A 24,776-nucleotide genomic window follows, 5' to 3' on the forward strand; every position below is an offset into this window, starting at 1 on the left:
TGCAAAAAGTCCTGTGAAATACTAAAAAGTATTGAAAATAAAACTTTAAAAGAAACTTGCAAAGCCACATTATAAAAAGAACGAATTAACCTTAAAATTAACCTTAAAAGTGAAACAACATTACATAAAAACTGAAATAGCATTATAAATTGAAAAAAAAAAAAAAAACAAACACCAGGCTGGTATACGAGGCATAGGGCTTCCCAGGTGGCGCCAGTAATAAAGAGCCTGCCTGCCAAGGCAGGAGACACAGGAGATGCGGGTTTGCCCCTTGGGTGGAGAAGATCCCCTGGAATAGAAAATGGCAACGCACTCCAGCATTCTTGCCTGGAAAATTGCATGGACAGAGGAGCTTGGCCATGGGGTCACGAAGAGTCAGCCATGACTGAGCATAAGCACACGCTAGGCATTAATCTATGTTATGTGGGCAAACAGGGACACGGGATCACTACCTTATAGCCTCGCCCATGACGGATGCTCAATAAATGGTGTTGATGGAAAAAGAAAGCATCTGGAGATGCCTGTGAATATGCAGATTCCCAGGGCCCCACCTTCAGTAGGTCTGGGGTTGGACTCAGGGATCAGCATTTGTAATGCCTGGTAGCTCCCTGTGGACCATGGCTGAAATGCTGGGTGGGGAGTCCTGCCCTTCATCCTGGCTCTCAATACTCTGTCCCTATTGGCTGCCCTGGGGCTTCCTGTTGGCGCTAGTGGTAAAGAATCCACCTGTCAATTCAGGAAATGCAATATATGCAGGTTTGACCCCTGGTTTGGGAAGATCCCCTGGAGAAGGAAATGGCTACCCACTGCAGTATTCTTGCCTAGAAAATCCCATGGACAGAGGAGCCTGGTGGGCTACAGTTCCTGGGGTCACAAACAGTCAGACAGAGGACAGTCAGACAGAGCTGGGGGGAGGGTGGTCACTACCTGCCTGACAGGTACAGGATTAAAGTCCTGCCCAAGGACTTCCCTGGTGGCTTAGATGGTAAAGCGTCTGTCTACAATGTGGGAGACCTGGGTTCGATTCCTGGGTTGGGAAGATCCCCTGGAGAAGGAAATGGCAATCCATTCCAGTACTCTTGCCTGGAAAATCCCATGGACAGAGGAGCCTGGTAGGGTACAGTCCATGGGGTCGCAAAGAGTCAGACACGACTGAGCGACTTCATACACACACACAAACCAGAAATGGGTTTATCATCACTTTTGTTCCCTGTCTCAAGCCAGCCACGGCACTATCCAGAGAGCTGGCGTGGACTGCATCGTAGGGACCTCAGGCAGCAGCTCGGACACAAGGACTTGAGAGGAGGCCCAGAGCCATTGGAGGAGAATTAAAGGAACGATGCCCCGGGCCCAGTGCTGCCCACGCTGTGCTCTCTTCTTGATCTTTGCCTTCCAGAATGGGGAAGGTTGATAGGTTGACCAGGTAGACTGGAAGAGAGAGCAAGAAGGGGCTGGCAGAGGAGGCCAATCCCACAGCCAATACCCTGGCAGGAAGACCGTGGCTGTTCCAGTGAAGTCACCCCGCCACCCCCCACCCCACGCTAGACCTGGGCCCAAGATGGCAAAAGCTGGGGGAGGGGAGCCCTGGGTCTCCTTAGAGAAAACCTCCCACTCTCAATAGGATCAAGCTGACACCAAAGGCTACTATTGTGCCCTTGACATCTATTTTTTCTATGCCTGTGATATAAAGTTTATTTAAAGATAAAAGAGCCAGTTTAAAGAAAAATACCTTTAAAAAACACACTGGCTCAGAAAAGAAACTGATATTTGTCTGATGCAAAGTAGTAACCAGACCAGAGCAAGGCCGGTGACTAGCTCGTGACTGAGCAGGCTCTTCTGAGAGGCCGGGAACCATTTCCATCTTGTTGACAAACATATGTTGAAGACAGGAAATTACCCTCCTCAGTGCCTATTTTATCTCTGTTTAATTGCTGTCTGATAATAAATTACAACACAGAGTCCATTAATTAAGCTAACAATGTCTGTGAAACACGCCTAGTTACAGGAGCTTTGATTCAGTTTGCCCACAGCATGTTGCGAGGTGGTTTAAAAGCACGTCAGGACACATGACTGGTGGGGAAACACTTAGAGCCTAGGGCGAGTGGGTTTGGGAAGAATAGGAGGAAAGCTTGATGAGCGAGGGGAGAGGCAGCCTGGCAGGTGGAGAGCAAGCAGTACCAAGGCTGCACTCTAATTCAGGACATGTGGTAGAACAGAAAAAAAAAAAAAAAAAGATTAGATTTGCTTTCACAAAATCAGCTGATGGAAAATCACCATGGCCCATGCGCACAGGTGTTCCTCCCAGAACTGGGGGGATTAAGGACGAGCCTGATTTGGTTTGCTGTCCCATCATCAACTAAGTGGCAGGAGCATCCATTTGGAAAAGTTCGTGAATGCAGGAGGGGTGGGTAAAAGATGAATTCTAGGTATTTTCTGCACTGGGCTATGAAGGCCAAAGCTCCCAGCAGGAGAGAACTCGGTGACCAGTTCCTGTCTGGGCAGGGAGTAAGCAGGAAATTATCTTGAATTCAGTGGACTGGATTTGAATTTAAAGTGCCTGGGTTCTGGTCGGCTTTGCTCACAGGCATCTTCGTGCCTCAGTTTCTCCACGCTGCCTGCTTGTCTCCTAGAGTGACCACAAGGAGCAAAGGACTCAGGATTCAATCTGCCTGGAATTACTTTCAGAGGACCAGTCACACAATGAAGGGAGCGGGGTCTGGATTATGAGAACTACCTGCGGTGACAGCAAAGGAAATACGGCTCGTCTCTTTCCAGATGCCAGCTTAACAGGAGAGCACAAGTGTCCAGAGCTGAGCAAACCCATGAGCCACGAATACACATGAGAGGATGTGTGTACGCCTGATGCACGTGAACTTGCAGGTGAACGTGTATGTTCAGAAAACATGAGAGAGGTGAAGGGAGCTTACAGGGCATTGTGTCCACGGTCTTCCTTTCACAGACGAACAAAAGGAGAGTATGAGTCTGGCTTAGTACCAACCACCTCGTGTGCCTCTGAAATTGAATATGTCTTCCCAGTTTGTGGCGTGCCTTTTATTACTCCTGGTTAACATAAAAGTGTTTTACATTTTCACGCATGTCAAGTCTAATGATGTCTTTGGATCTGTTTTCTCCCAGTGCCAGAGGACCTGCTGAGCTCTCCCGGCGCACACGTCCATGCACACACGCAGGCACACGCACACCACGGGCTAACACAAAGCTGTCAGAGGAAATTCATTTACCAAGTTCTATTCTTACTGTGTTGGTCGACTGTTTTGCCCTCTTTGGTTATCTTTGCTGTCTCCTGAGAGACCAGAAGACTCGTGTGTTCTCTAAAATGTTACTGCCAGCACATCACTCCCTCCCAGTCAAGGCTCGGCACTGTACCAGTGCTTGCAGACCGGGCCATACTCACCACCAAACTGATGACGGTGGCTAAGACTCCACACTCCCAGTGCAGGGGGCCTGGGTTCGATCCCTGGTCAGGGAACTACGTCCCACATACCACAGCTACAGATCCTGTGTGTGGCAAATAAGACCCAGTGCAACCGAATAGATAAATAAACATGAAAGAAAAGCTTACGATGGCCTTTCGGAACAGACACACCAATCAGGTTCTCACGAGAGAAGCGGCTAACTCTTTCTTTGATGTTGTAAGCAGGCTTGCTTTGTTATCAGTAAACATACGTATATGTGACATCTATTTGCCTATTAGCAAATGATACCAAAATGTAAGCACAGTTTCCTTTCCGTAGGAGAGTGCCCCTTTATCCTCTTAATATCTGTGCTGATGCAGCCACCTGTGAATCTTCTCCCTCGTTCCTGTAGAGAAACCACCAGAAAGCCCCTCACCTGCTCAGAACAGTCAATAGCTACCAAAGGAGAAGACAAAAGAAGTTTCCAGAAGTCCTACGAATCCCAGTAGGTGCAGTGAACTTAACTCCCTTCCTGGTCAGAGACAGGGCTCCTACCTGGGGTCCCCAGCCGTGGCACGGGTATAGTATTGCCGTGTGGTTCTCCATTGGCCCCTGGTCCAAGCAGACGTCTTTTGCCTTGTTGTTGCGAAGCTGCGGGAACAGGCCAAACAGGACCCGTCAGATCTCATCTTGTGGAGCGACTGCTCCCCACCCACCACTCCACCTCAACTTGGTTCTGACTTCTTAATGCAGATGCCATGAGACCTCCCCTCCACACCCCCACCCCCAAGAAAGGACCAAAGCTTGAATCTTAGAGGAGATCATTTAGCAAGAAAGACAGTCCTCCAGTGGGTGGTGTGGGCACTGACCCTCTGCCTGTGACCGTGTACCCCACCAAGCACATAATCCCTCATTCTCAGCATATGTGACATGTTAGCAAACATTATGGTGGTAATTTTGCAATACGTAAAGGTATCAAATTAACAAGTTGTACCATTTAAAGTGAAGTCGCTCAGTCGTGTCCGACTCTTTGCGACTTCATGAACTGTAGCCTACCAGGCTCCTCCACCTATGGGATTTTCCAGGCAAGAGTACTGGAGTGAGTTGCCATTTCCCTCTCCAGGGATCTTCCTGACCCAGGGATTGAAACCGGGTCTCCTGCATTGCGGGCAGACACTTTACCATCTGAACCAGACTTCCCTGTAGCTCAAACGGTAAAGAATCTGCTTCCCTTGTGGCTTCCTTTGTGTCTCACCTGGTAAAGAATCCTCCTGCAATGCCGGAGACCTGGGTTCGATCCCTGGGTTGGGATGATCCCCTGGAGAACGGACAGGCTACCCACTCCAGTATTCTGGCTGGCAGAATTCCATGGACAGAGAAGCCTGGGGGGCTACAGTTCGTGGGGTCGCACAGAGTCGGACTGGACTAAGCGACTAACACACACAGGGCCCAAGGGCTGTGAAAACACAAGTCTCCCATTGGCTAGTTCATCTTGCACCTCCCGCCAGGTTCACTCAAGATGGCAACCTGGGGTGACCTGAGGTGGTTGCGACTGTTACTGTGGAGATTATACCACTTAAACTTATACAATATTAGCTTCTCTGGTGTTTCAGACAGTAAAGAATCTGCCTGCAGTGGAGAGACCCGAGTTGAATCCCTGGATGGGGAAGATCCCCTGGAGAAGGGAATGGCAACCCACTTCAGTATTCTTGCCTGGAGAATCCCATGGACAGAGGAGCCTGGTGGGCTACAGTTCATGGGGTCACAAAGGGTAAGGACACGACTGAGCGATTAACACTTCAAATGGCACCCCACTCCAGTACTCTTGCCTGGAAAATCCCATGGACGGAGGAGCCTGGTAGGCTGCAGTCCATGGGGTCGCTAAGAGTCGGACACGACTGAGCGGCTTCCCTTTCACTTTTCACTTTCATGCATTGGAGAAGGCAATGGCAACCCACTCCAGTGTTCTTGCCTGGAGAATCCCAGGGACGGGGAAACCTGGTGAGCTGCCGTCTATGGGGTCGCACAGAGTCGGACACGACTGAAGCGACTTAGCAGCAGCATGTCAATTATAGGTCAATAAAGCTGGAGAGAGAGAAAGAAAAAGAACACCAGCTTGGGGAAAAAAAAAATCAGTAGAGGAGCATTTTTTTTGTAGCCTACTGGTTTCAAGCCACAGGAAAGGCAGCTTCTGATAGCTGAATATCATCCCTTTTCTCCTGGAACCAATTCCTTGTCTTAAATACTTGTGTTTGAAATACCTAGGATGGATTCTCTTTTTCTTTCTTTTTGAAGAGAAGCATTCTTTTAAACCTAAGATTCCAAAAGTCCATTAAAAGGGGTATAGAGAGAAGTGTTGAATTAGACATTCCAAAGATGGTCCAAAGCAAGCAATCTTTAAGGAATGACAAAGCTAGCTTAGGAGACCACAGCTTACCACCACAGCTTTAGTCCCTTTATATTAATTGGTGCTTTAAGAAATGCGTGTTGCCAGTGCTTTCAGTGGTGCAAAGATTAATTATATGGAGAAACACAGACAACTTCTGAGTAAAAAAGTAATTCAGAAGAGATAGATTTTTGAAAGTGATGAAATTTTAGCAATACTTTTACCCAGGCATTTTGCTTGTATTCTTCTCTTTTTTGTATACAGAAGAACAATATGGTAGAAATGCCTAATGAAGTCTAACAATGTTTTAAAAATAAGTAAAATTTAGAGGTGATAAAATTAACTAAAAAATATTGTTTGGAGGACTGACAAAACGTATCCTATTTTTATAAATTTATACTGAATGGTAAGTTGGGAGGCTTCATGTTTGGCAATTATTTCCCTTTTTGAGGATTATTGGTTTATTTCCCCATTGAGATCTCAAGTGGTTTTATTATAGATTTGTAAGAGCTCTTTACATATTAAGAATATTAATGTTTTATGGCATATGTGTTCCATATAATGATATCACAATGCTAGTCTTCTAAATTTTCTCCTGATGTTTATGCAAACAAATCTATTGTGCAGTAACCTAATAAATGTTTCCTGAATCTGGTAAGGGGTTGGTATTGTGCTAAATTTAACAATCAAAGACTGAAAAAACCAAAAGAGTACCTGCTCTGAAGGATGGGCTGAAGAGAGAGACAGACGCAGGAAGAGGTAGTACAATAAGGGAATGATGCCAGGGCAGTGAAGAGATGCCCTCACCCCATCTGAGGCTTCAGAGACTAAGAGGAGGCGACTCCTGAGCTCAATGTTAAAAAGGATTAAGTGAAAGAGATGCTAATGATGGTCTATTTTTCACTCAGGGGATGTCTACATGGAGTTTTACTCTATATTATTATGCTGCACATGTTGGGTTTATGTATATTTATGTGTGTTGTATTTCATATAAATAATGCTTAAAGAAAAAAAAAAAAGACGAGCAAAAGTGAACTAGGGAGCAGCGGTTTTTCCAGATGAGCCAAGCACAGAATTTTGAGCAACAGTTGGTGGCTTAATGTTTCTGTACACATCGAAGCGCTTGTGCATTGGGAAGGCAATATCTTACACATGTGAGTCAGGACATAATGTATTTGCATATCTTTCGTTTTACATTTTTTTTCTTTTTATTGAAGTATGTTGTTCAGTCTCTAAGTTGTGTCCAACTCTTTGCAACCCCATGAATTGCAGCACACCAGACTCCCCTGTCTTTTATTATCTCCCAGAGTTTGCTCGAACTCATGTCTACTGAGTCAGTGATGCCATCCAACCACCTCATCCTCTGTCGCCCCCTTCTCCTCTTGCCCTCAGTGTTTCCCAGCATCAAGGTCTTTTCTAATGAGCTGGCTCTTCGCATCAGGTGGCTACAGTATTGGAGCTTCAGCTTTTACTGAAATACGCATGCATGCTCAGTTACTTCAGTCATTTCTGATTCTTTGGGACCCCATGGATTGTAGCCCACCAGGCTCCTCTGCCCATGGGATTCTCCAGGCAAGAATACTAGGGTGGTCTGCCATTTCCTTCTCCAGGGAATCTTCCTGAACTATGGATCGAACCATGTCTCTTAAGTCTCCTGCATTGGCAGGCAGGTTCTTTACCACTAGCGCCAACTGGGAAGCCTTACTGAAGCATAGTTAAATTAAAATGTCATTTTAGAGTCCATATTTCCAATGCAGGGGGCACTGGTGCCTTCCCTGGTAGGGGAACTAAGATCCCACATGCCATGGGGCACTGCCAAAAGAAGTTTAAAAAACCCTTTAAATTAGAATTTTTTTTAAAAAATAGAAGTTACCAAAATGTGACTAAGAACAGGATATATACAGTTTACAGGACTAGAAAGCTTTTTAAAAAGCCTCCAAACAGAGTTAAAACCTGAGGAAGGAGACTGGAGCATTAAAACCAGAAATATTCAGTGGCCTACAAAAAAACACTCACACAGAATCGCACATGAAAAACAAAAGGCAGCAAGTATGGCAAAACCAATACAATACTGTAAAGTGAAAAAAAAAAAGTAAATAAAATAAAATCTGAAAAAAAGAGAGAAAGTATACACAGAGTAGGTGGTCAGGCAGGGTGTAGTGAAAAGAACCCACAGGAGCGTTAAATCAGAGTTGTCTAAATAATGCTAGATTTTGTTACCAGGCTGAATTTGACTCAGTTTGATTTCTTCCACTTAATACTGTCGTCCATCTGAAATATACTTCAGTAAATGGTGGGCTCAGCAACCACAGAAGGCGTCACAGAGGCCAGTGCCCTGACATGTTAACACTGATCATAGCTGGGAATTGGGATTTGAAATAAGTTTTGTTTTTATATTTTCTGGATACTGAATGTATTGAATTTATGTCCGATGCAGGATACAGGATGCTTGGGGCTGGTGCATGGGGATGACCCAGAGAGATGTTATGGGGAGGGAGGTGGGCGGGGAGTTCATGTTTGAGAACGCATGTACACCTGTGGTGGATTCATGTCAATGTATGGCAAAACCAATACAGTATTGTAAAGTAAAATAAAGTCAAAATAAAAATTTAAAATTAAAAAAAAAAGATAGGAAAATTTGCAAAAACAAAAGCTTTCCCTCCTCCAAAAAAATCAGATTATGATCTCTATGTCACCTCTAAGGCCATTCCAACCATCAGCTCCAGAGATGTCACTTACACTCTGCTTCATGTGAAATCGCGCAGGGCACAGCCTGTGGAACGCTGCCCTAGCCTCCTAGCATTTTATCATTTTTTTGTTCCTCTTTTCGTGACTATTTTTCTTCTAATCATAAAATTATCATATAAACATTAGTGATAATTGAGAAAATGTGAGAAAATACCACATTAAAAACTGCCTGTCCCCTGTGTAGAAGTTTCCCCTCCCATACTCCTGTCTTGCTTTTTTGTTGCTGTTTAGTCCCTTAAGTCGTGTCCAACTCTTTTGTGACCCCATGGACTGCAGGCCACCAGGCTCCTTTGTTCATGGGATTTCCCAGGAATGGGTTGCCATTTTGTTCTCTGGAGGATCTTCCCGGGCCAGGGATTGAACCCATGTCTTCTGCATTGCAGGTGGATTCTTTACTACTGATCTAAAATAGTGGCTAGTCTAATTTCATAATCCTGACTTTTTTCTCTTAAGGCTTATACTATCAATATTTTTCTTGCATCAAACTTCTGTATAGATCTTCTGAAATGCTGCAAAATACGGCAAACTACAATTTAACTAACCTTCAAGTTAAATTCAAATGTTCAATCGAGGAAATAAAACTCCCTGAGATGAACAATGTTACTTGCAAATCTTTGTCCTCATTTCAGATTATTTGCTTGGGATAAGAATGGAGAGGAAGTATGACTATCATTAAGCCTTTTAATACATGTAGTTCAAATTGCTTTTTAAAAAGCTTGTTTCAATTTGCACTCTCATCAGAGGATCTGTGGTTTTTATATTATCAAGACCTGACTGGCAAAGCACCAACAGATATTCCAAAAATGAATCTTTGTTCTTTTGGTGTAAGACAAAAAGCTGCTGCTGCTGCTGCTAAATCGCTTCAGTTGTGTCCGACTCTGTGAGACCCCATAGACGACAGCCCACCAGGCTCCCCCATCCCTGGGATTCTCCAGGCAAGAACACTGGAGTGGGTTGCCATTTCCTTCTCCAATGCATGAAAGTGAAAAGTGAAAATGAAGTCACTCAGTCGTGTCTGACTCCTAGAGACCCCACAGACTGCAGCCTACCAGGTTCCTCTGTCCATGGGATTTGCCAGGCAAGAGTATTGGAGTGGGTTGCCATTGCTTTCTCCGAAGACAAAAAGCTACCTCAGTGTATTTTATGTTATTTTTTACCCCGGTGTATTTTAAATTTTTTAAAATTTCTTTGATTATGAAATAAATATAAAAATTTCACCCACTTGTATTTTCTCTTGTACTTTGTCTCTTTTTCTTTGGGGATGTTTTCTCATTTAAATAAAAAATTTCATTTAAAATCTATTTGTGGAGTTCATTATACATTAATGATATTATCCATTCATCTATCGTATTTATGATATACAGATTTCCACCTTGGCATATTATTTCTCCATTCAGCTGATATATAGGTTATTTTAATATTTATGAGCCCACATCAAATGTCATTTTCCTTTGCATTCTCTTCCATAGCTTTCACTCTTAGAAAGCCCTTCCCCTTTAACAGTTCAGATTCATATCTATTTCTGGATGGTTCCATTATGGCTTCTTTTCTTTCATTTAATGCTTACAGTCCATCTGAAATATACTTTGGGATTTGCTTTAAGAATCTAAATTGTTCTCTTTTCCAAAGAGCTGGGTGATTTACCCAATTGTCTTATGAATAATCCTTTCACCGCCCACTGTTTTTCCATGTGATCTTTATGTTTGATCTTTGAAAACCAAAAACAAAAAGAAACATGTTTTTATTTTAAGGAAGACAAAGCAGTGTGCGCCTGTTAATAGCTAGTAGGATGTACCAGGTACTGTTCTAAGAAGTCTGTATATGGCGTCTTGTTTTTCATCTTCCCAACAACCCCAACCCAACAACCAGTAGGTACTTTCACACCCTCATTTTACAGATGAGGGGACAGACACTAAAAGGAGCCACTTGGGCTTGAATCCAGCAGGCTGGCTCTAGAATCTTCGTGCGTCCCCAACCACTACACTTGTGGGTGTGCATGCTCAGTTGCTCAAACTTATCCATCTCTTTACGACTCCATGGACTGTAGCTGACCAGGCTCCTCTGTCCGTGGGATTTTCCAGGAAAGAATACTGGAGTGGGTAGCCATTTCCTCCTCCAGGGGAGCTTCCCGACTCAGGGATCAAACCCATGTCTCTCGCAGCTCCTGCAATGGCAGGTGAACTCTTGACCACTGAGCCACCTGGGAAGCCCCATAAGAAGCAAGCTCCACATCCAGATTCCAGCTTGGAAGGAACACTTTGCCTGCACTTTGATGATTTAACCTGGGGCTGACTTAATTCCTCCGAAAGGTTTCTCCCATAAAATAGAAAAATGCACAACTGTAGAAAAACGAAATGCTCTAAGCCCATGAGGGTTTTCCCAGCCTCAGGACTTCCAGGGAGACCTGGGAAGAAATCCAGCTGCAGAGCTAGTGGGGCATCTGTTGGGTCCGGAGCACCCGGCTCCCTGAGCTCTGACCAGAGTCTGTGTCACCAACCCCTCATCCAAAAACACAGGGATACAGGCTTACATACATGCACGTTGTCAGCAGTGGTGCTTACAATATTTAAAAAAAAAGAGAAACAACACAAATGTCTATGTTTTCAAGCAAAACACAGCCATACACAAAAGGTACCATCTTATACAGCTGTTGATAAGGTTGCATAAAAAGGCTTAACCGCACAGGAAAATATTGTCTCGTTAGTAACATTTCAAATTATGAGGCATATGTGGACAGCCTGATTTTAGTTTAAAATATATATATATATATATATTTTATACCATCTTATACAGCCATTAATAATGTTGTAGAAAAGTGCTTAAGGACACAGGAAAATATTCTCTATTATTAGTAACATTTCAAATTATAAGGCATTGTGGACAGTCTGATATTAGTTTAAAATATATATATTTTATACCATCTTATACAGCCATTAATAATGTTGCAGAAAAGTGCTTAAGGACACAGGAAAATATTCTCTATTTAAATTATAAGGCATTGTGGACAGTCTGGTTTTAGTTTAAAAAAAATTATATATACATATATACATCTATATATATATACACACACACACACACATATACCAATACAAATAGATGTGTATATAAAAAGTATATGTATAAACCTGGCAGGCTACAGTCCATGGGGCCGCAAAGAGTTGGACACAACTGAGCACATGCACGCACGTGCGCGTGCACACACACAGACACACACACATAAAAATAAATATTTTTAGGAAAAAGAAATATATACACACATGTAACAAATCAGACCATACATCCAAATGTACACATTATCTTTGGGATTAGAATGCTTAAGTCTAATCCTGGCTTCGTGATTTATAAGCTATGAGACTTTAGATAATTTAATGTCTCTAAGTCTCAGTGTTCTTATCAATGAGATGGAAATAACACTGCTACCTGATAGAGTGAGGATGACTGAACTCAAATGTGAAAGACACTTAGAACAGGAGGGCACATTTTAAGTGTGCACTGCTATTGTTGCTGTTTTCAAAATGCAGATTTATGCCATCTGTACTATGAGAAAGGTCAATCTGTTTAATGTTCAGAAAACTGACATTGTCTCAGCATAGAAAATCCGAGAGGAGCATCTGTATCCTTTCTTTGGTGTACACAGCAGTGGGCCCTGGAGAGACAGGTCTAGTCTCTGCCTCTCTTTACACCCAACTTGCCGCTCAGTGTCTCAGCACGGGCCCCAGGGTACCCCACAATGCCCTAGACACAATTTATGGCCCACCCCACACCGCAGGCCAAGTGATGGCCCACGTCCCCATCACGACATTTATTACGTGTGTCTCGCCAACAGTTGGCGGGGCTTCCCTGGGGGCTCAGTGGTAAAGAATCTGCCTGCACTGCAGGAGACAAAGGGACGAGGGTTCAATTCCCTGGGCTGGGAAGATCCCCTGAAGCAGGAAATGGCAACCCACTCCAATATTTTTGCCTGGGGAATTCCATGGACAGAGGATCCTGGAGGGCTACAGTCCAGGGGGGATCGCAAACAGTCGGATGTGACTGAGCACGCACGCACAATTCACAACTCATTCACACCAGCTGGTGAGAGCCTTGCTGTGAAGGCCGGCACCTCTAGAAAAACTAATCACTGAATGACTGAGTGAATGACTTCGTCATTCACCCCCCAGCCAAGTGATCCACGGCCCCCTGCACAGCCATCCAAGTCAGAGCAAGTGTGGTTTTCATTACCTCCCCGTAGGCAACGGTGTTATTGTATCTTCGCATTTCTGGGTAGACGTGGTCCAGATACCACTGGAAATTCTTACACTTTAAACTTTTCCTTAAGGCTCTTCTTTCGGAGACATCGCCAATGTCAATTCCTGGATTCTGAAAGTAAGCAAAGGGTTTAGTGATTGGGAGGCTCTGGCCAGAGCAGAAGACGGGCAGTGTCACCTTCAGGGAAACCATCAGAGAGAAATCCGAAGCCCAAAGGTGATCCTTTAGCCCTGAGCTAGCCAGTACTGTCCCCCCGGACACAGTATGCAGCCCCCAAGCCAGCCTTCCTCATCCCCATGAAAGGAATCCCAGAACACACGGATACTGACAACCTGCTTTCCCGGCTCCATCTCTGCCATTTCTTCAGTGACTCTCAGCCCCAATTATTACAGGAATTATTTGATTAAGACAAGAAAAGAAATGCCTATAACCACCTCCTGCCTTTCTTTGTTGTACATGGGTGATTCCCCTTCCCCCCTTTGCAGGCTCTTTGTGAAGTTCATTATATGCAGATGTGAAAATAATTTTCCATTGCAAAGCTTGTAATGATGTTCTAATGAATAATTCACTCTGCTTTTACAGAAATGAACCTGTAATGGGCTGCTGTGTGCTGACAGGGGAAAATAAAGTAGCTGAAATACGACTCCAGAGTCAGCCACAAGACGGCTCTGACCCGGTCGAGACAGGATACCCTCTTCACTAAGATGGCAGCCAAGCAGCATTTTCGAGCAAGAGGAGAAGAGTTTAAATGATTTCATTAAGATTTCTTCTTTGGCAGTCAAACAGGGACTTTTAAAAGAAAAGTCCCTTTAAATGTCAAACTTATTAACATTCAAAGGCAAACCTGGGCAGTGATATTTTAACTCTTTATTTTAATATACTTAGCAAGATTAATGAGGATGGTCATTTGTGAAAAGCCAGGTAGGGAACACTGGCATTAGGGACCTGAGGTGGTTTGTAACGATGGAGAAAGCATTGGGAGACCAGCCTTGAGTTCTTCTGACCCAGTCACCTGCCCATCCTAGGTCACTGCTCTCATCGCAAACAAGAAAAATAACACTTGTTCCACTGATGGCACCGGGCTGTGGGCAGAGCAGAACGAAGACACCATTTCACATCCCTGCCCTGTCAGACCTTAAGGAAGTCAATTTAACTTACCAGAGTTTCGGTTTACCCATCTGTAAAATGGACATAATAGGTTCACATCAAACTAGCAGTTACTGAACACAGGATTTGTTATACTCTGTTTTAAGTCTCATTTTTATCTTCCCAGGAGCCCTATGAGATCAAGGTTAACAATCTCGACTCTACAGATGAGGACTTCAGGGCAGGTAGTTCCTCTGTCGTGAGGTTGTTATGAGAGGTAAATGAGATATTGCAAACAAGAACCTTAGCGAGTGCCTGGGACAGTATAAAGGGCTCAGCAAAGGTTGCTATTTTATACAATAATGTGGAAAATCACTTCTAGTTTAACGGCTATAAAGTGCTATGTGGCCGGAAGGGGGTTTTCTTTTCAGTGCTTTAGAACATTATTTTAATAATTGTAACAACAGTGATAAAAAATTCTTCACTTTTATCCTGTTTATCCACAAATCTAGACATATTCGACTGCACTTCTGTTATCTGGGGTTCCAGCCTCCTGAAACACAGGGGCTGCCATTTCTCAGTGGGAACAATTCCACGGCTGGGACACCTACAGGAGCTCCAGCTGAACAGACAAACCTGACTATGGCTGAGAGTACAGGTGACCAAACTGGGCTATGAGGACAAAAATGCTCGCCAACATTTCACATCCTGTGCCAGGCATTGCTCCAAGTACATCGCATGTCCTTAGCTTTAGTACTTAATACTCAGGTTAAGTACTTCCAATTTAGTTTTCACAATCGACCTAAAGGAAGGAGGGCTTGCTATAATCCCCACTTGATAACGGAGGAACCTAAGATATAGAGATGATAATTAAATTTGTTCAACATGTCATAATCACAAGCGGCAAGGCTGGGATTCCAAACAAGCCTGTGCACAACTGTTGTATAAGACTCCTGTGGGGCTGTGGCAATGGGAATTTTCTGAGATTATATTCTGGGCAGAATATGGAAGAGAATTGAAGAGCTGTGTAGACAAGGATCCAGCGTGCAGTTGGGACCTACCTCACGGGGTGGCTGGAGCTCTGTGGGAAGTGAGTGTGGACGATGGAGTCTGGTGCCTAGCATCTTCTAGACACAATACACGCTCAGGAGCAGGTCTTGACACTCAGCGTCAAGATGAATATAATGAGACTGGAATTAACACACTATGATCCTTCTAATCTCTGTCAATGGATTTAGAGATTTCCACGGTGCCAATCCCCACGTAAAGCAGGGGTTCTGAAACCTGGAGATCTGTGAGCCACCTCAAAGTATATTTATAATCCTGCAAGGGTGAGCATCTTTCTGGGGAGGAAGCATCAGCTTAGCAAAGGGATCAGTGATCGGTCAAGCACAAGGTCAGTGTTCTAGGGTGTTGGGGAAGGTCCTACCTCTAGCGGCAGATTCCACGCTATGTACACGTGAGACTTGTAGTCGTCCATCCAGACTTCGGCAACCCGTAGAGCGTTCCTCTTGGTGTAGAAGCCGATGTTGCTGTTGTATGGCTTCTTCTTCCGCTCGATGTGGGCCACCCGTGAGCAAGGCAGGACCTCCATGCTGCCCCCACACAGCCACACCTGCGGGGATAAGGACTTCATCAACCCAACAGAGAAATTCCCAAAGACCACTGCTTCCCCCCACCCTCAACTTGAAAGCAGCAGTTTGGGAGACAGGATGAGTGAGAAATGTATCTTATTATATAAAGCCATGGAGATTTCGGGGTTGGTTTGCTACTGCATTAGAGCTTAACCTCCCCTGACTAAAACTGGTAGAAAAAAAAGGTTTGGAGGAATTTCTCTTACAGATACAGCAGCTCAGAATATTAAAATCTATCTCTTCCTAAGAAACACCCATACATGTGAGGTGCCCCTGGTGACATGGGTTTTCTGAATTTCCCAGTAGAGCACAATCAGCACCTGTGAAGGTTTTATTTCCAATCTGAAGCTGTGCCCTATAGAACTATAAGGGAAAATTCAAATGAAAATAACAGACCATCTCTATTCATGGAAGCACAAAGTCTACAATGGCCTAACTCTACATTATCAACATGCTCTATTTTGGAGTCTCTTAAGAGCACAGATGCCCGGCCTTCTGGAAGCATCCATCCAGTGCCATCATATTCAGGTGGCACTTGTGGCTGGAATATTTAAGTGGAAAGCTGAGAAGTTAAGGAGGTGACAACTTGTCATCTTCTTCAGGGGCACAGCAGGCTTCCAGGATCAAATGGCCCTGCTCCCAGAGGAAAATGGGACCATCTAACTTCTCTTGGTCCCACGCAGGACAAACAAAATATTTCCAGTTGTCAAGAAAGGCTAATTTGTTGGGATTTCCCTGGTGGTCCAGTGGTTAGGAATCCCCCTGCCAGTGCAAGGGACACAGGTTCCGTCTCTAGCCTGGGAAGAGTCCACATGGTGAAGGGCAACTAGGCTGTGTGCACAATTAGTGAGCACATGCACCCCGGAGACTGTGCTGTGCAACAGCAGAAACCACCGCAAGGAGAAGGCTGTGCGCTGAAACTAGAGAGTTGGCCCGGCTCGCCGCACCTGGAGAAAGCCCTCGTGCAGAAAGGAAGACCCAGGGAAGCCAAAAATAAAATAAATAAATAAACATATTTTTAAATAAAAGGACTAATTTGTAAAAATGAACTTCCTGGTACTGATGAAGGAGAAGAGGAAGAAGACACAGAGAAGTTGCAGCGATCTGTGAGACTCTCCCATATCCTCTCTGTAAATGAGAGTGCCACTGAGTGTGTGAGGTCAGCACAGACCCACTTCAAGCTCTTCTACCCTTAGTTTCCCAAACTCCCTCCGTGAGGATACTGGGACCTTCTTGAGTGTTTGCATACCTCCTCTGGGCCTTTACTGATTGAATTTAGTGGCAAATGCATGCAAGTGTGTGTGTGTGTGTGTGCGTGTGTGTGTGTGTGTGTGTGCGTGCACGCACACACTTCTGCTTCTATTACCCAACCTTTGGCTACCCCACAGAGAAATGATACAGATGGAAAACTCTCACCATAATCAAGAATCCTCACCTTGCCTGTTTCTTCAAGGAGGAGACTGGGGGCTAAGAGACTGTAGACACTGGGCGGTCCAGACTAGTTTGATTCGTGACCTGACAACTAGATGCTCCCATGAGTTGGGACAAACCCAGCTGCTGGCAGTAGAAGAAGCCAAGTCAGGGAAGCAAAATATGGCAAGGAAGTCTGTGGGGGTGATAAAGGCAAGACACCTTACACGGTGAAAGAAGGTGGCTGAACTCCCAGGAGTGGGCAATACACAAACCCACAGAATTCCAGGATATGCAACCCTGGACAGTTTCAAGATTCTGAGAATGAATGGAAAGACATCCCATGTTCACAGATTAGAAGACTTAATATAGTTAAGTTAGCAGTACTTCCCAAATGGATTTAAATATTCAACACAATCTTTATTTAAAACACCCAATGGCTTCTTGGCAGAAATGAACAAACTGGTTCTAAATTTGATACAGACATACAAGGGGCCCAAAATAACCTAGAAAAGAACAAACTCAGAGGACTTCCATTTCTGATCTCAAAATTTGTCACAGAGCTACCATAATCAGGACAGTGTGGCACTGCAATGAGGAAGACATATAGATCAACAGAACAGAATCCATTGAGAGTCCAGGAATAAACCCTCACATCTGTGGTTAGCACCAAGACAATTCAGAGGGGGGGAAATAGTTTTCCAAAAACTGTTCCGGGACAACATGCAAACCAGTGATTTTGGACCACTACCTCATAACATATACAAAAATTAACTCAAAATGGGAACTTCCCTGGTGGTCCAATGGCTGAGACTTGGCAGTCCCAATGCAGGGGACCTGGGTTTGATCCCTGGTTAGGGTACTAGATCCCACATGCTGCAGCTAAGAGTCTGCTTGCCACCACTAAAAGATACTGTATGCTACAATTAAAATCGAATGCATGCTGCAATGAAGACAGAAGATCCCGTGTGCTGCAAATATGACCAGGTGCAGCCAAATGCACTCTTTGGTTGTCTGGCTTATATCCAGCAAAAGGTATTCTGAGATTGATCTTTATAGCTGCATGTATCAATAGTTTGGGGTTCCTTGGTGGCTCAGATGGTGAAGAATCCACCTGCAATGCAGGAGACCTGGGTTCGATCCCTGCTTGGGAAGACACCCTGGAGAAGAGAACAGCTACCCACTCCAATATCCTGGCCTGGAGAACTCCATGGACTATATAGTCGCATGGAGTGGGGTCGCAAAGAGTCGGACAGGACTGAGAAACTTTCACTCCATTTCACTTCATACCCATAGTTTACTCCTTTTTATTGTTGAGTCATATTCCCTTGTATGGATATACTAGAGTTTTTTTCCATGTATCTCTTGATAGTTGTTCTGAGTTTAGTTATGCTACAAAGAAAGCTGCTGTGAAATTATAAAAACAAACAAATAAGTAAATAAATACTTAAAAAATTAACTCAAAATGGATCAAAGACCTAAATGTAAGAGCCAAAACTATACAACTCTTGAAAGAAAACACAAGAGTAAATTTCTATGACCTAGGATTAGGCAAAGATTTATTGACTGATGAATGGATAAACAAAATACAGTACATTCATACAATGGAATATTATTTAACAGTAAGAACAACATTTAGACACATGCTACAACATGGACGAACTCTGACATTACGTAAGTGAAACAGCTGGTCACAAAGGACTGTATATTATTTGATTCTGTTTATACGAAATGTCCAGTAAAAGAAAACTCATAGAGACAGAAAGTAAATCGATGGTTGCCAAGGGCTGCAGGTAGGGTCACAGGAATAGAGTGACTGCTAGTGGGGACGGAGTTTCCTTTTAGGGTGATGACAATGTTCTAATATTGATTATAGCAAATGCTGCAAAACATTTTGAATCTACTAAAAACCAATGACTTGAACACTTTAAATGGGTGAACTCTAACAGTATGTGAATATCTCAACAAAGCTGTAACAAAAATAGATAAACGAATGTATACACAGAGAGATGGGGAAAAGAAGATTCAAGGGATAGATTCCAGTTTGGGATTCAAGGGATGGATTCCAGTTTGGGGAGGGGTCGCAAAGAGTCAGACACGACTGAATGACTTTTACTTTCACTTTCACTTTTCAGGAGGACTGCAAAAAGCAAAGCTGAGCTTGGGGAAGATCTCAGATGGTTGAGTTCTTCTTAGCGTCATGTTTTCATGTTTTATCCATGCTGCAATGAATTACTGCATTGCTTTATACAGTAGAATACTATTCCATTGTATAGATGTCCTACATTTTGTTTATACATTTATTAGTTGATGGCCACTCGGGTTGTTTCCATTGGACAATTAAAAATAACCCTGCCATGAATATCCATATACAGGTTTTTATATATAGGGATATATGTTATCATTTCCCCTGGGTACCTACCCTAGAAGTGGCATTGCTGGGTCATAGGGTACATTGATGTTTAACCTTTTGAGGATCTACTAGACTTCTCCAAAGCGGCTGCACCGTTCTACATTACGCCCAGCAGTGTAATGAGGTTCTTAGTTCTCCCCGTCCTTGCTAACCCTTGTCACTGTCCATCTTTTTGATTAGAGCCATCCTAGTGAGTGTGAAGCAGCATCATATTATGGCTTTGATTTGCATCTCCCCAATGGCTAATGATGTTGAGCACTTTCTCTTGCACTTCTTGGCCATTTGTCTGTCTGCAGAGAAGTCTATTCAGATTCTCCATCCAATTTTTAATTGGATAGTTTATCTTCATATGATGAGCTGAGGCCTCAGAGTGAAAATGAAGTAGGCTTCCAGGGTCTTTTCTCTTTCTCTTATCTCGCACTTCGTCATCTTTTTGGATTCCAATGTGCTGCTGCTGCTAAGTCGCTTCAGTCGTGTCCGACTCTGTGTGACCCCATAGATGGCAGCCCACCAGGCTCTGCCATTCTTGGGATTCTCCAGGCAAGAACACTGGAGTGGGTTGACATTTCCTTCTCCAACGCATGAAAGTGAAAGTGAAGTCGCTCAGTCGTGTCCGACTCTTCGCGACCCCACAGACTGCAGCCTACCAGGCTCCTCCACCCATGGAATTTTCCAGGCAAGAGTACTGGAGTGGGGTGCCATCGCCTTCTCCATTCCAATGTGTAAGGTCTTTCAAATCATTCCTTACGGGCAGCCTCTTCCACGGACTCTGTGTAGGGCAGACGTGGAGAGGGCAGTGAGGTGCAGAGGAATGAACCAGGCAGCAGAGGGCAACATTCTTGCTCTGCCTCCTCCAAAAACTAGCTGTGTAACATCAACCAAGTCACTTTCTCCCTCTCCCACAAGGTGCCTGAGACTGTTCATCTTGGTGTCTCAGCCAAACCTAGCAAGGCAGTTCTGCATCTCTCCGGTCACCCAGGGACGAAGCGGTACCCTACTCTGCTGTCTTGCAGGACGCTGCTTTATTGTAAAGTAAGTCATGTTTGGCTTTCCTCAGCATGAGAATAAGGAACCCTGGGAATTCTCTCCAATGGGAAAATTCCAGACAGCTGACAGGTCAGCCAGACGGAAAGGGGCGGGCTTCTCTGTGAAGGCCTCCAGTCGTTTTCAGTAAGCTTTCTTTCCAATTCATGAGGACAGATACCTGAAGTAAAAGGAGATGTCACTGACACCTTTCTTCATCTCAGAAGAGGAGAAAAGAGACGTTTCTCTAGATTTTGTCATGTAGATTTGGAATATAGGAGAGAAAACAGTTTACCCCTAAAAAAGTGAGGAGAGGAGAGTCAAAGAACTGAGAATTAAGTAAACTGATGTGTTTCCTGTGACCACATCCTGCAGTCTAGAACACTAAATGAAAAGGTGTAACCCCAATACTCCAGCCTGGCAGGGAGGGGGGAGCCCCCTGACCCTCACCTCCAGAGTCCTTAGTTTCACAGGCTCCCGTCAAGGCCTGACCTAGTATGAGACCCTGAGAAACTGGAAGCCCAGTGCTGGGGCCCCTTTCATCCTCTCAGAGTGAAGCCCTGAAGCTCTGGAGCTGGTCTCCCAATGTCTCCTCCCCATGGACAGGAATTCTTCCTGGTATCAGATTGAAGTCACTTTGGAAACCATTAAAACCTATCTACCACATTGAAAGCAGCGTTGGAGGAATGCTCAACGCAGAACTTACATCAACAACCCCATTCTGTGATCCAAGAGTTTGCAAATTTTAACCTTTTGTCTGTTGGCAAAGATCTGTTCAAAACAATGCAGATTTCTGGCTAAGAGAACATTTACTTTGTTACTTCTGTCCTTCCAGTCTTTTTTGAGACTCCCTGATAACCCACTTCCCAGATGGACAGGATCACCCCTGATCCTTGGTGCTCCCCTCTGCCAGCCTGGAGATGGTGAGCTGGTTTTTCCCAGTTTAAACGCACATTCCATCCCACTAAATTGGATGGACACATACTGGCTTTCCTTCACACGTCCTTTTCCAAAGATTCAATTTCAAACCTCTCTTTTATTTATGATTGTTTCTCAGAAATAGGATTTACCAATATGGACCTCAAGACATATTTCAATTTAAATACCACAGAGGTGAGAACCTCTAAAATACCTGAGTTCTACTGCCTGTTGATCCAAGTCATTTCTCTTAATGCGAGATGAGGAATTAAAACAAAGCTTGGCAAATGACATGTGATTTCACAGGAGGAGAGAAACACATATTGAAAGCAGCTTGATTGATGGAGCATGAAAAGAGTGTTGGAAAAGCTCTTTATTCCTTTCTTTTGATTTTTGTTGCTGTTGCTTGTGCGTGTAAAAGAATAATATTGGGGAGGAAAATAAATAATATCAGGTTTATGCTCATCGACTTAAAATTTTTTCCCAGCCTTACTATCTAGGCTGCTAGCACGTAACTGTCAGAGAGGTCTGGGCTTCTATGTTAGAAAAACAGCTCAAAGCAGCCTCAATCAGCCCCCTTGGGGTCATTTTGGCCCTGTCTTCCCCCATTGCTCACTTCTCTCTCTCTTTCCCTGTACTTAAGACTGCCCCATGCTGGCTTTCTCTGGCTCCTTCCGTCTCTGACCTCGTTACAGACTCCTCCCTTTGGCCTATCCCTCCTTGCAAAGAGCAGCTCTGATCAAGTAGATATCAAGCATTTTATCCATCTTTGTACTTCCAGCACCCAACTGGTAATTCTAGCAATTTCCCTCTCTTAGTCATTTAAGCTACATATATGTATACTAAGACTAGAGCTTGGAGCTAAATGCTGCCAGGGATATAAAGGCAATTGAGACATGGATCCTACACGTAGTCTTTGTTCTGTCCTCAGAGCTTACAACTGGAATTCCAGCAGAGTGTTGAGAACTGCTCTAGAATCTTGGGGTGGAAGCAGCCACAAGGAGGTGGCAGGGTGGGGGCAGTGATAACCTTGTATTCATTTCTCCATGTACGCATCCATGCTCTTCTATCATCCAGTCTGCATTTTGCCTGGGATTAAAGAGGAGCTGGTAGGATGTGGATGAACCAGGCTTAACCACAGGAGGACAGTGAATTAGATTTGGTTCTTTTTCTCTTTAATTTTTATTTTTTATTGAAGTAGAGTTATGTTTATATATTATATATATATATAATAGAGTTTATATATATATATATTTCTAAAAAGACATCTGCTTTTTTAAGGTCTGCTACTATCATTGGCCAAAAATGTCAATTAATTTTTTAAAATGTTGGACAAGTAATTGGGTTAGGAGCCACAGATATCAGGGAAGTGTGGGTTTTCTAAGACTGATCATAAGCTGTGAGTCAGGAAAGACACAGGATGGAGCGTCAGGATTCAGGGACTTGGGGGCAAAGTAAATGATCCAGTCATTATGATAACCAACAGGAACCAGACAGGGTTGGCCTTAGGAGTCAGAATGCTGCCTCCATAGCAGAGTCTAAAGACCAGAAATTCCAGATCATCCTGCCAGTCAATGCTCTTGGGAGATGCTGAATGATTCAGAGCCAGGGAAAGACAAATGCAGATCCCAGTTCACTTGGGTCTGGGCACAAAAGGAAACTAAGAACCATCAGATGACCCTCCTGAGTCAATCTGAGCCTGAGGCTAGCGGCCCGGGGCCTGATGGGTTACAGCATCAGTAGATTTCACCATCTCTTAAATTTTTTTGGTGTAAACCTTAGAACTTTGATCAGGAAAGGATTCTTACAATGGGAGAGGACACTCGTACGCCAAGAAGATGATGAGTCTCCATCCCTCTTAATAAATTCCAACTTCTGTTTTGGTGTCAGACAGACCAGAGAATAGTGGATGGTCTCCTTGGGCACGTACCTGTCCGCTGACAAACCAAACCCAAACATGGCACCACTCATGGCAAAGATGAGGCCAACCTTTGCCAGTGTCAATTGCAGGAGTTCCTGCAGACTGCACCACAAAGGCTGTAACCTGGGCAGCACGGCCTCTTGGGACGTGTGGCCTTAATCTCCACCCACCCCACCCCCAGAGGTGTGGCCTTAAGACAGAGCCTAGGGGAGGTGCATCCCCCAAGGCTGATGTGGCTGAAAAGCCAGTGTGCTTTCTTCATCCTCTCTCCCCCACTGCCCAGGGACTTGGAAGTCACCTGTAATAGGTGGAGAAGCCACATGGAGAAGAAGCCCAAGTCCCCAAGTGACCACAAGGAAGGCTACCTTTCCACCCTGAGCATCCACAATGGGTTTTTGTTAAATTCTCAAAGAGAGACTCCCCTAGTGGTCCAGCGGTTGACAGTCTGCCAATGCAGGGGACATGAATCTGATCCCTGGTCTGGGAAGATCCCACGTGTCGTAGAGCAGCTAAGCCTGTGCACCACAACTCCTGAGCCCCGCTCCTACAGGCCGTGTTCTGCAGCAAGAGGAGCTCCCGCAGTGAGAAGCTCACACGATGCAGCTAAGGAGCAGCCCCCATTCGCGGCAACTAGAGAAAGCCTGCAACGCAGCAACAAAGACCCAGTGCAGCCAAAAATGAATTTTAAAAAATACTTAAAAAAATAAACTCGCAGTGAAGCCAGTGAGATTAAGAGGTTTGCCTCTTCTAGCAGCCAGAATTACCAGCCCTAGAGACGCTCCATCCCTTGTTTTGACTTGAAAGTGTGTAGAATTTGAAAATGTCTACAGGAATCCCAGGCTTTGAATGGATTAGATGACCTGAAGCAAGTGGCCTCCCAGAGGTTCCTTCCAACCTGGTAATTTCATTTCTGTTTCTCTCTCAGAAAACAATCCACTTCTGAGCATCCTCGGAGGCTGGTTACTGCACCTGCATGCTGATGGCCGCGATGTGCCCCCACCCCACGTGGTCCTCTGCCCTGCGTGGGGTCCCTTTCATGTTTGGCAAACAGCTGAAACGTTTGGCCAGCAGCAGCACGGATAAAGGGAAATAGTCTTTTAAATTTTTAAACAGCTCTGCCCAGCACTGCTTTGTTCTTGCTCTCCGAAAGTTGTATCCGGCGTATCTTCCAGGCCTGGGTTCTATTGGAACAACTGTAAAATGCTGTCTCTTCCACCTGCTGACTTCTGCGGCTGTAAGCTGCTGGTGGCCGGGCTCCCACCGAGTCCGTGGGACCGAACGTGTGAACTCACTTCCCATTCACAGAAAGCATGGTCCAAAAAGGCCAGCCTGACCGCACCATGTCTATCCGCTCTCTGGCTCAGAGGAAACACAGGAATGTCACTGTATCATCTCGAATGCATCCCCTCCTTTTCCCTTTTGTGAAAATCCTGGGATGTGTGGGGTTGGGTTTTGATAGTTCTCAGAAAGCCAGTGAATGGCATTGATCTCGACACCTTAAGGAACCAGCAGCACTGGGTTGCTTCAAAGGCTGCCTCTAGGCTTTTGTCCTGGAGAATTTGAAACACAACCCAGC

General features: G+C 44.5%; 1 protein-coding gene across 1 annotated transcript in view; it reads right to left on the reverse strand.

Annotated features, from left to right (window-relative positions):
* Window positions 1-24,776, reverse strand: part of WBSCR17 (Williams-Beuren syndrome chromosome region 17) — a 427,482-nt gene that overhangs the window by 11,836 nt on the left and 390,870 nt on the right. The window contains exons 7-9 of the mRNA XM_018041001.1: window positions 15,311-15,496; window positions 12,769-12,906; window positions 3,969-4,064 (exon numbers count right to left, since the gene is read on the reverse strand). Of these exons, the coding sequence (XP_017896490.1) occupies window positions 3,969-4,064; window positions 12,769-12,906; window positions 15,311-15,496 (420 nt within the window). The remainder of the gene's footprint in view (window positions 1-3,968; window positions 4,065-12,768; window positions 12,907-15,310; window positions 15,497-24,776) is intronic.

This window comes from Capra hircus, chromosome 25 (genome assembly GCF_001704415.2).
Source record: "Capra hircus breed San Clemente chromosome 25, ASM170441v1, whole genome shotgun sequence".
Classification (NCBI taxonomy): domain Eukaryota; kingdom Metazoa; phylum Chordata; class Mammalia; order Artiodactyla; family Bovidae; genus Capra; species Capra hircus.